This window comes from Acipenser ruthenus, chromosome 8 (genome assembly GCF_902713425.1).
Source record: "Acipenser ruthenus chromosome 8, fAciRut3.2 maternal haplotype, whole genome shotgun sequence".
NCBI classification, from domain to species: Eukaryota; Metazoa; Chordata; class Actinopteri; order Acipenseriformes; family Acipenseridae; genus Acipenser; species Acipenser ruthenus.
Genome location: NC_081196.1, coordinates 46,496,594 through 46,509,384, shown reverse-complemented (window position 1 = coordinate 46,509,384; position 12,791 = coordinate 46,496,594). Strand labels below are relative to the sequence as shown.

At 36.1% G+C, this 12,791-nt stretch overlaps 1 protein-coding gene across 2 annotated transcripts in view; it reads right to left on the bottom strand.

Moving 5' to 3' along the window:
• LOC117406862 (mannosyl-oligosaccharide 1,2-alpha-mannosidase IB) overlaps positions 1–12,791 on the bottom strand; it is a 90,328-nt gene that overhangs the window by 56,006 nt on the left and 21,531 nt on the right. For both annotated transcript variants that reach the window (XM_034011221.3, XM_034011222.3), the window contains exon 4: positions 3,280–3,376. In XM_034011221.3, the coding sequence (XP_033867112.1) occupies positions 3,280–3,376 (97 nt within the window). The remainder of the gene's footprint in view (positions 1–3,279; positions 3,377–12,791) is intronic.

The window sequence follows — 12,791 nt, the reverse complement described above, 5'->3', positions numbered from 1 at the left end:
ATCAATAGTGATATTAATAACTGTGCTGGGAAATTCCAGGTTGGACTGCCAGTGTCTCCGGATTAACAATGGTATATTTCTTAAATAGCTACTTAGAAACCATTTTGGAATGTGTTGCTGTAACAGTGAATGTCTAACTATTTAATACAAATAAATACTCCTCGTCCACATTAATGTGGTTCTTACTGTAGTTTAGAAATAGCCACTATAATGTATATACTGATGGCACTGTATCTTTCCTTGGTGTCGGTTTAAAACATTCTTCCACAATTAAGCCTACCTGACATTTTTCTGGCAACTCATGTTGAGTTTATTTCCAAAATGTAATCAAAAGGGCATCATTCCAATGAAATACAGTTTTTAAAACTTATGGGAGCCATAACTTAACAACTATGCAGCAAGGTTTGCCTTTCTTCAGTGATGGTGACTATTTTTTGCACAAAACCGACGCCAGTATTCTTGGAAGATGAATTTGGTACTTAACAGGAATGAGAAAAGAGCGCTCAATTCCATCTCAAATTCCATTGGAGATTCATTAATGTTTCAGAGTGCATGGCCTCCCTCGTTTCACCTGCAGAATTTACATTACTGTTGGAATATTCTCCCTTAAAAACTACTCCTGAATAACATATGTTATCACTGGATTGAAGGCTTTGCAAGTACTGTAGCCCTAGCTGGTTAGAATAAAAAAAACTCTAGAGCCGAGGGGACACTAATCTACATGTTGCCAGAAATTGTAGAACGAAATCTGTTGATTCTACTTTCATGGAATACCTTTCTACTTCATTCTACAACTTGTAGAAATACATTTTGTATTTATGTGTCTGAACCCCCAGCAAAATCATGCAAGACCAGATATATTTATATTTAGGAGCCCCCGAAACACTACCCAATATTGAAACTACTTCCCATAGAAAACAACTATCAAATGGGCAGCAGTGTGGAGTAGTGGTTAGGGCTCTGGACTCTTGACCGGAGGGTCATGGGTTCAGTCCCCAGTGGGGGACACTGCTGTTGTACCCTTGAGCAAGGTACTTTACCTAGATTGTTCCAGTAAAAACCCAACTGCATTAATGGGTAATTGTATGTAAAAATAATGTGATATCTTGTAAGTCGCCCTGGATAAGGGCGTCTGCTAAGAAATAATATTTATTCAAATGGAAGCCTTATTCAATTAACTCAAACACATTTGTAGTTATGATGCAGCACATCAATCTGCAGATAACCCTATTCTCCATCTGTGTTCATTATTACTGATTTCTACTGCAACAGAAATACTCTCTCTCTCTCTCTCTCTCATATACTTTAAATTAATGTTTTATCATATCCTTTGAGACATATTGACTCTTGCGTTATTGGGTTTCTTTTGTTTACCTTAAATTATTAGAACCGTGGTGCATTTACACCTAAATATATATGGCTTGTTAATGAAGACTAGTTAACTGTAACTTTCATGAGACATTTCCTGACAACATCCCAGACTGGCTTCGCCGAGATAGCCAAAATTTTCTAGCAACATATAGACTAGTGTCTCCTTGGCCTAAAATGTTTAAAAGCTCTTGGCTTTCATTTTTGTGTTGGAACTAGGCTCAGGATAGGGCAATTTACACCACCAAATTATTGTATGTTTTTGCTTGTTTGTTGTCTGAATATTTTCTTATTGCAAGCTGTTTCTTTTTTTTATTATTAAACTTTATTGCATTAGGGCCAAGAGCCTCTGCTTTCTGAGGGCCATCAGTCTAAACTAAGGCTTGGTAAGTTTGTTTTGGTAGTGACTGTTTTATTGTGTTCATGTACCGTACTGGTCGTAGAGTTTGTTTTTAAAAAGCAGGTTAGCAGGTTTATCATCAACCTTATTATACACAAGTCTTGTAACCCCACTGTGTACAATAAGACTGTAAAACACTGAAGTTTAGAAGAAAATTATCCTTCTGTAGGCATAATAATAACAAGAATTATAATAATCGTTGGCTTCAAAAGTCAGTAGAGATGAAAATATCTTTAGGCTCACAGTTCGGAACTGTTAATGATAATAGCCTCAGAAATGTAAAGAGAGAGTCACATTGTCACAGCGGTGTGCTGTCTAGCTGGAGGCAGTTACTGTCTATATTAAGAGTACTGTTATTACTCCCTGTCATCAGAACATAAAAGAAAACCAAAATGGGTAGTACAAATAAATAAATAAATAAATAAATAAATAAATAATACAGCAAATGTAGGCTCTTTTGAAAATGGCATGATCTGCTGGTTCAAACCAATGTCTCGCCACAACTGCCTTTATCACAATGTCACGGACAACACATCCTCACTCTTTAATTACAGACAAAGCACGTACATCATCTTTAACTCAAAGTTAGGACTTTGTCTTTCTAACCTTGAGAAAAAACGGACAGGAAGACTGGCAACTAACAAGAGTCTTTATTAATGCTAACATTGTCCTGCATCCTAAAAGAAATGTGTGAAAGCAATCTGTTACAAAATGTAAAAAATAAAAAATAAATCTACCAGCAAATAGTCAGCAAGGAAGGTGATCTTAATGAGTTTTCAGCAAAGAAATATAAGGTGTTCGAAAAGGAATTAGAAAGAGTTGTTACACTGTCAGTGGCCACGGCAAATTTTCTTCTGTAAAACAGCAAGGTTATTATGATTAACCACATGTGGGGATATCAGGAAATACACACCTCTTGTTTACAGTAACATTTGTTTGTTTATTTGCTGCTTTATTTCAACATCCTGGTACTGTTTTATTTTTTCCATCCTTGTCAACCTCTTTAAAATTCCTAATGATTGTTTATTGTTTTATGCCTAAGTCCAGTGTTACATCCCAAGACATTAAAGGGCAGATAAATGGCACCAGTATTTAGACCAAATGCTGTTTAGATTTCAAAATTAAGCCTACACCCCATAGATTTTGTATGAATCCGGGATGCTGGGTATAACCATTTCTACGAGAACACAAAAGCCACTGGTTACTGCAGACTGCTGGGTCCATATTAATCATTGTGTAGTGGGCAGAAAGTCTGTGGGGCATACTGCTCTAACCCATGGGGCATACTGCTACCATGTCTCTTATTCTTCGTCAATAGCAACCATTACAAAAATTAAAATAAAGGAAATAAAAAAAGTTTAAAAGGAACATGAAGGTACATGCCGTTTGTATTACTGAATCACAATCTCAGGCTGCAGCTGTGACACATTCCAGAAAAATGTACCGGTATTAAGATCTGCCCTCCCTACAAAAAAATAGCAAGTTCACAAAAGTATTCCAAAAAAACCTACCGAAGATATTGGTGGAATGTCCTTTCTTGGCGAGAGGTTTCAGTTCATTGTGACCCCAGCCATACTGTCTGTAGTTGTCCCATGCATGTTTCATCATCTGCAATATGAAAATAATAGTAACCATTAATAGCTAGCGCAGAAAATTGTCATGCATAACTGAATGGTTTCTAAACATGAAGTAAAATGGACATGTGAAAAAAGATCTGTAGCATTGATATGTCCAGATGTTAAAATTGGCAGTGAAATACAGTAGTTAATTTCTACCAGACACCACCTGTAATGGAACATTATTTGAGTGAATCATAGAATACAGCTGTGTACCAAACTAAGACTCAAAGTGCACTGTCTCTATACAGCAGAATGTGGCAGCCACATTAGGTCAGAGGTCACCAACACATTTATCATGCAGGATTTATAAAACCCATTTAACAGAATACACTTATGTACAGTGTAAAGTATAACATCTCAACATTTTAGATCTTTATCTAAAACTTTTCCTGAATAGTTCCTATACACTGAAAATATTGCAAATTGAATTATGGCTAATGAAACATCAGCAGATTAGTTGTGGCGATGTGGAATTGCATACTATGCTCCCCACAATGGGGATGTTAAACAAACTCTTCCAGAGCGAGACTAGATGTTTATTCCCTTAGTTCAATAAGTTCACCTCTATGACAGCAAGTCTATGAAATGGTGGAAATCAGGCACACTGAATTTATTTTCAGAGAAAGTGCAACTTCTTCAGCGGTTGAATTTCCTGATAGAATCATAAAAGGAAAGAAAGATAAGAACACAAAACAAAGGGAATAGCATTGCAGTATTGTCATTAATATAATGTAAGCGTTATTGTCCAATTACATCAATGTAATACATGTAACATAAAACACAATTGCTAATTTGAATACCAGTAGCATTCAGACACCGCAATACACCTCAACAACAAAACAAACCATAATTTAGGAAGCTGTATAAACATGCAGACTGTTCTGCTGGGGAGTGCCTTTAAAAATCAGTCACAGTATTGTATGATCAACTGCAGTCTCCGTCACTTAAAGGCCACATCAATAATAACAGAACCTTGGATGATCAAAGGCGAGCAAACAATATTATGGCTTTAAAGATAAAAGACAGGGATGTGAAGATGTTAATCAGAGCAAAGAGCCTATTTCACATGTCAGGTATGACTCGCTGTAATGTAAAGTGTGGTTCAGAAAGTCACTTCAACAGTTTATGCAAGAGTTTTGAAAAATATAGGTGCACCAGAGCAATGAAACTTGGAAGGTAGCATCAGGATATTGTCATTGTAGTGTACCTGTATGGCTGGCTGCTGCAAGATTGGCATTTCAAAATTACAATTGAATTTGTTGTAGGTGGTCAGATAAGGGATTGTGCAGGTAATAGCACACTCCCAAAAGGTTGTTTTAAAACAGCACTTAGGTCTATGTAAGGTTCTGTCTGACCCCAAAACATGTTGTAAAATCCAGATTGTCATGTGGGTGGGCAGGTCTACCATTATTAACATGGTACAGACTTTTTACTTAAAAGTAAAAGTAATGATAGTGCCTTTGAAACAGAAGAAATTATTTTTAAATGAATGGATGTTCCCCCCAGGGATCATTTACTTATTCAGTATGTCCAGCCACAGAGAAAACTCTATGGCTCACTGTGCAACACCAAGGATAGAACAGACTTACAGCACAGTGAAGGTGACACATCTTCACTCTAACAAATAGTAGAAAACAGTTTTGTGATTCATTTACAGTGTACTGTCTTTATACCTGACCATTGTGTTTAGCTGACCTTCAAACACACCCACGCGAAACCTGTCTCTGTTCAGTTTATCCACTTTTTACATAAAGAAGAAAAGGCTCAGACATATGTTTAAAAAAAAAAAAAAAAAGACAAAATTGGGAAATCCAGAGTGAACATTCTAAAATATGTTCACATAAATGCTAAATTCAGAGAAATAAGCAACCACAAATAGGGGCCTATGTACCAAAAACATGGTCTGTGCAGGCATTTTCAGTCTTCTCTTTGTAAAAACAAAAATGGCTGGCCTACATTTTTTTGTATGCTACCCACTAACAATCCTAACCTAGAGAATCATATGATATCGTTGGCACGGAGTATGAAGAAAGGTGGACTGTTTAGAATTGGCCACATACAGTAATTTGAGTGCATAGATTATCACATGAAATATGATCTACTCATTCTACTGACATCATAAGAAAAAAAAATAATCCCTCTGGGGTTGAAATTAATGAAGAGAAAACCAGAGGCAAAGTACTCTGAATAATGCAGGAAAACGAGGCACATGTTGATAAAAGTATTTAATCAGCAGAAGAAAATCATTGGCCCACTGGGGTTGTAAAGCAGTGCAATATTTGTGATCTGACAGTCCAATACAGCTTATTTACAAAATGGAAACGTGTATACAAGCAACAGTATAATACTGTGCATTTGTATTACATGTCAAGTAACTGCTGGGCACAGAATTAATCAATGGTAAATAACTGGACATAAATGAAGTCAGAAGGGAGAAGTAATGTAATTAAACCTTAGTTTCAACGCTACTGTGGGGACCTTTCAAACTTACTGTAGTTTCCTTGGCATTGGGAACCTCTTGGAGATAATTAATAGTTTGAATTGCTGGTATGCAATATCACAATTGTTTTTTAAATGAAGAAATTGACATTACCTAAACAGTCTGTTAGCTGACTTGGCTAATGAGGTTATTATTAACTACAGTCAACATTTTTGGAACCCTTTATTTAACTACGTAAGAACCTGGGCATCAGAACATTTGCATAATATGCTTTTATCCTTCCACATATATTTGTGGAAAGTAAGTAATTTTTTACACGCATATTCTTTTTTGCATATAAAGCACTTTTGTGATTAGACTTGCTGAAATTCCATATCATATGATACTTGCAATATAAGAGGTCTTATTTATTGTTTCTTCGATTGAGTAATTAAAAGTTAGGAATAAAAGGCTATTTTAGAAACAAACAAACAAACAAACAAAGTCACAATGCAACTAGAGCTTGATTTGACTTGGCATGATAAAGGAAAGACAGTTCTGAGGTTGAACACAATTTTAGCACAAACCTGTGATCATAAAATTTCATTTTCCAAACTGCTGAGTTTTTCATTAAATGTATTTTTGTATTCAGATCCATTTCTGAGTTTAAAGTGTTCTAATCCCACAATAAATTAAATCTTCCCAAAATGTTATTTAAGTTGGTAATCAGATAAGTATTCATTTAATTTACATAATCAGAATAACCAGATAACCACTCTTTTTTTTAGCAGTTCATTTTGAACCGGATGAATAAACGTTCGCTCAACGTAATTACGGCAGCACAAAATGAAATGAGGGAATTTGCACAGACAAAAAGGGTTTGTGCTGCTGTTAGCCCAGATGGAGAGTAAATCTGCCACAGGTCTTCATGTCTTTCCTTCACAATGAGCAGGGATTGTCAGAACAATTAGACCAAATAAAACAAGCATGTCGGTAACACTCATCTCCCACCACAGCTGTACCTTAAAAATGAGATCTCATTAAACTTGAAACATTAGATCACAGTAACAATCCGCTGTGCATGTACAAATGTAAGACTAAAATACAGACAGACAGACCGACCAACCGACCTTCATACAGTATATCCCAGATTGATATTTATATCCAGAACTTTTATCCCAGCTGAATGTCTTATTGACAGAAACACAACAAGAATGCTTGGATAAGTGTTTCTCTAGATTCAAGTAAAAATATGTTTATAGCTAGGTTCTTGAGAAATGATGTAAATATTTGAGTGAACATAGCATGGCATGGATTCAAAGGCAGAACGCTATTGTCCAGGGCCACCAGAAATGACATAATTGCTAGAAATTAAAGCATGTTATATATAGTGATCAACATTTTGTTTTTGTTTTATATTGTGATCTTATTTTCTGTTAGGTGGTATGTTCCCCTTTTCCACATTTATTGTATTTAAAGTGTTTATTCAAGGTCAATTTGACCATTTTCACTTGTTTGTTCAGTGATGAAACGGCAATGGCAGCGATTTCTACTTTATTTACTGTTTTTGCCTGAAATATACGTCCAAAAAAAAAAAAAAACACCTGGTATCCTTTGTTTTGTAGTTAATGCAGTGGGTAAAGTAAGGCCTTCACAACCTTTTCTTACTTCCGAGATATGTTTATAATACAGTGTAACATATAATGGCTTTGATTATATTTTGCAAATGAACAAATGTTTGAATACCAGTACTAATTTTTGAACATACAGTATATCTGAACATGAAAATACCAAGTTTGTCCCAGCACTAAATCAAACTGATACAAAGAATAAAGAAAAGGGATCCGTCAAATCCTGGTTCAGTCTGGGTTTCATATCCATCCCATCTGGATGAATCATTTCCCAAAGGCAGACAATCTGATCGCATCCATAAAGGTCTTTTAAACCCGCATTTTAAAAGAGCGTCTGAAAGGAGGCTAGTACTCTACCAGAACATTTCTGTAAAAGGGGTTTGTGAAGGATTTACAAGACATGGAAAAGGACTTATTGATCAGATTTAGCAAACGTAAATGCCGATTTAATACGCAAACACTGTCGCAGGACACATGTAAACAAACTACTGCAACAATGAAAAGGTGTCAACGAATATTGCCACTTGGAAAAGTTTACATGTATTTTACTTATTATTTAGAGATGGCTTTTAATGTATGTGACGGCCACTGTGATATTGGTACTTCCATAACATTTTTTTGTTGTTTTAAACTGCAATATTGTACCTCACAGTGGGTCCCATGGGACATTTTCCCAGTACCACGGTTATCCTGCGATGCAGCTTGAAGTGTAAACTCAGTGTTTTCTTTTTCCAGTAGATTGCACATAGCTTCACCTGCAGAACGTACAACACCAAGGCGATTCTGTATGACGTTCTGTTGTCCAGCTCGTGGTGTGTGGAGTCTCCTTTTGTCACACTGTCCCATCTTTTCCAATACAAGCTAGTGCTTTCTTCAGCTGTTTCATCAATGCTTCGTGCACCATCTGAACCTTCTGATGCTACTTTTTCAACAGAGCTCCCCATCTCATCATGTGATGCTACATATTCACCATTATCCTCAGTCACTATCATCTTTATCTACGTGGAGTACTTGTAGCAAAACTTCAAATATATTTCTATTTGCCATTAGTAACACCGTAAGCACACATGATTAATTTATATACCCAACTGTGACAGCCTTTGCACTTTATACCCTTGTGATCACACCTAGAATATTACACATACTCTAGAATACTGTTCTATTGTATAATATTCAAAGGTATTATATTCCAGAATATTTATGAAAAATGTAATGTTTTCTAAAATATAAAATTTGTCCAGGGAAATATGCACTAATCCAAAATATTCTCAAAAATTCACAATCTAGATATTGTAATTCATTGGGAACATTTTTTTTAATTTTCTAGAATATTTTACTTTAAAATCCACACTGTGATTGTATGGTGTAAAAAAGATGTGCCCCAGTTTCCATATCGCACATGCAAAATTTGTTGACAAAAAATAATCTGAACTAGTTTTGCTCATTGAAAGAGATATGCCGTTGACTCTGTCTTGAGGATTTCATTGGGAGAGAGACACAGAACAATGCTCATATCATATAGTAAACCTGTAAAAAAAAAAAAAAAATGCTGGGACCTCACAGAGTTCCATGCATTCATTTTTGGCCACTGTCATCTTAAGGGTAACCTTGATGCGGGCTTCTATGTACACTTCACGGTAGAAAATAGATTGTACTTGGCAAGGGCATTAACTCATTTTTTTTGGACACCTTTGGAGAACAAAACATAAAACCCACATCCTCAGCTGTAAGTTGTTATTTTTTTAATGAGATATTTTATATATAGAGAGATATAGATATAGATATAAATATATAATGCATTGGGCGCCGGAGGGGTCCAAAAGTTTGAAACAAAATATTTAACAGTGATAATATCCTTCACAGTTATATTTGCAGAGGTTACATTCGTATAATTGAAGCTACAGGTGCCATTTATTACGTTTCCAACCTCCCTCGTTTCAACAGGTACTGTCCTGCTATTCTCTTAATTATGCTTAAACAATTGTTAAATTAAAATTAGTTATTTGAACCATCACCTTGGGGTAAGGACTACTGCTCAGCTTGTGGAAATGTTCAAGATGGGCTGCAGCACCAAGCTTAACCTTGGAGTAAGGACTACTGCACAGCTTGTGGAAATGTTCAAGATGGGCTGTAGCACCAAGCTTAACCTTGGGGTGAGGACTACTGCACAGCTTGTGGAAATGTTCAAGATGGGCTGCAGCACCAAGCTTAACCTTGGTATCAGTAAGGTACTTGTCAGTTTAAACAGAATCATGTATACTTTTTTTTTTTTACATTTTCTAGATCTATTCTGCTGCCTAGATACCTACAGCAAAAATAAGTTTCCCTCAGGTAACGCTGTCACAATGCATTAGCAGCTCAGACAAACATCTCTAGAACTGATTCATAAACTGCATTAACTGCAGTTAGGTAAAAGTTGTTCTGCCGTCTCTGGGGTGTACAGTGGATCTCTCGGCACAGTAACTAAAACAGACAGCCACCGATAGCTGTGATTCAGAATGCCATTGTGATTCAGAATGCCAAAACATGATGGGAGACTACATTTGGGGCTGATTCGTGAAAGTGATTTACAGTATAATCGTAAATCTCGAAAAACTACTCACTTCTAAATCTTTTGTAGTCATTTTTGTATTACTTTAGTATAAGTACATGTTAATTTGGATTCATATGTTGTTTTTTTCTGACTTTATGTGAACGAAAAGACACAAATTCGCCCGTTTTCTCATTGGAAATTAGGTAAATTTCAAAATATCACTCCTGGTCACAAAAGCAAAGTTTGTGAGGAATAATAGCCATTTTCTATACTTTTGAGGCATAAGCAATTAGGAAATAACACTTACTACCCAGGAACAAAAATTGTGTTACATAGTGTAATGTAACTGAAGATGAGGAGGAGAAGCTAACAGAGTGTTAATATGTTAGCCAGTAACTGAAAAATAAAGAAATGCGTTTACTTTCCTGGATTTTTTTTTATAGTTGTCTTCCCTGGCATTTATTAATATTGTTCTATTTCCTGGCATTTTATGTATATAGTTCCCTGGCATTCAATGCATAAAGTTCCCTGGATTTTGCAGAGTTAGTTCTCTGGCACATTGATTGTATACAGTTCCCCTCCCACAATTTAAAGATAATAAAAAAAACACCCATTACATTAAAACAAAGCACACAAAAGCAATGTGTGTGCAAAATATACACGTCCTTGTTTGTTGGCCAGCATAAAAGTTCACTTGGCCACCAGGTTTTGAAAGCTAGTGGCCAAATGGCCACCAGTATACAAAGGGATTTGTCCCACCCTGGCTGCTATCCAACAACAACAAAATCATGATCAGCTACATACAAAACTGCATCCACATAATACAGTGCATCAGTGACTGTGACTCCTGCAATGTTTGTATTCCAAGGATGGCAGGACTGCTTTAAAACAACTTACTATGCACAGAAAACTAGAATATGTTTGCCTTGGACACATTTCCCAAGGGCAAACCATTCAGCATTCTTTAACCAGCAACAGCACACAGCGGCGGCTGACTTTAGCAAAGGCATCGGAAAAGAAATACTTGAATCAGCACAGCAAACCGCTGTTCAATCTGGGACATCACGCATCAGATTCAGGTGGGCAGCCAGCTAATTAATTTAATGAAATAGCTCGGTTAAATCAACGTAACTGGCTAATGAAAAAACACAGGAAACTCTCTTGTGTTCAAATACATAAAGAAAAGAAAAAACCTCATTTGTGCAGTAGCTGCACGATCTTCAATTAAATGTGTTAACTGAGGTTTGCAAAAGCATAAGGCTGCAAAGGACAGTTTAGTAAAGCTGACTTTTTTTTCAAGATAAGAGTATTTATAATTGTTTGATATTTTTAATTCACACGCCATAAGTCTTTATTATACTGTGGAATGTAACCAATCACAATGCACAGCATATCAGTTCAGCTTATTTTGTATTTATTTGATGTTTAACCTTCAATGTTTAACTTTTTATCTTCACTACCCTGACCCACTAAGTTTGTAGATATTGCCTGTTCAAATATAAGAAAAATGTATAATAATAAAAATAGGTACTGTACTTACTAGTCTTTAACCACACTAATTCAGACAGTCAGTGTGTGCTTCTATACTGTACCTCTCATCAGCAAGGGCTTCAACTTCAGTATAAGATCCATTCAATGTACACGTATGTCCCTAACACAATTTTCCTGCTATAGGTATAAACAGACCACGTTTCTATGGAGCCCTCTCTGGTCACTAATGTTGCATATTCAGTAGACGATATAGTCAGCAGCTTTATAAATGTAAATTGGTATGGGTTACTGTATTACCATAAACATTACCATAGACCATGATACTTAAACCTGTCAACATGTTGAGCCCATTTTCTGAGGAATGCAATTAGTCACTGCTTTCAGAGAACAGGAGTACAGTACACTGAATATCCCTTCCGGATATTTCCCCCATTCATGTAACCAGCTGCTATATTGTCAAGTGAGATGGGACGGCACTTTAGTTACCATGCTACAGTGATTCAATCAAGGGACTTTTTCGTGCCTTGCGTGCAAAAAACTATACAATTATAGGTGCATCACCTGGAAGCATTTTTAAATAACAGCTAACTGCTGAGGGCCATGAATGAGGATCTATCAGAAACATTATTTAGCTAATTAATACTATAAATATATTTTAAAAAAGTGTCATCCCCGGCCCTGAGCAATTTCAACCTAGCAATTTCAATAGTAGGAACAGTGTCACCCTTTAGCTGTCGCCTATAGAACATGACTTAATACTCTCAAGTAAAACGCAAGCTAAAATGACATGTACTGGTACAGTGTGCATTTTTAACCCTGCATTTTCCATGGTTTTATTACCCTTAGAAAGCAAAGAAAACAAAGTGTCAATAAATGGCCCAGTTAAGTGATAGGGTGCAAATGAAGGATCTGTTTAAGACTGATGCATCATGCATTGTGAACGTTACATCGGTTCTGCTGGCAGCAGTGTGGAGTAGTGGTTAGGGCTCTGGACCCTTGACCGGAGGGTTGTGGGTTCAATCCCCAGTGGGGGACACTGCTGTTGTACCCTTGAGCAAGGTACTTTACCTAGATTGCTCCAGTAAAAACCCAACTGTAAAAATGGGTAACTGTATGTAAAATAATGTGATATCTGTATAATGTGAAATAATGTATAATGTGATATCTTGTAACAATTGTAAGTCGCCCTGGATAAGGGTGTCTACTAAGAAATAAATAATAATAATAATAATAATAATAATAATAATAATAAAATAAAAAAATAAAAATTAGGACAGATTGATCTACAGAAAGGAAGCCTTGCATGTCTTCAACAACAAAAGCTGAAGGA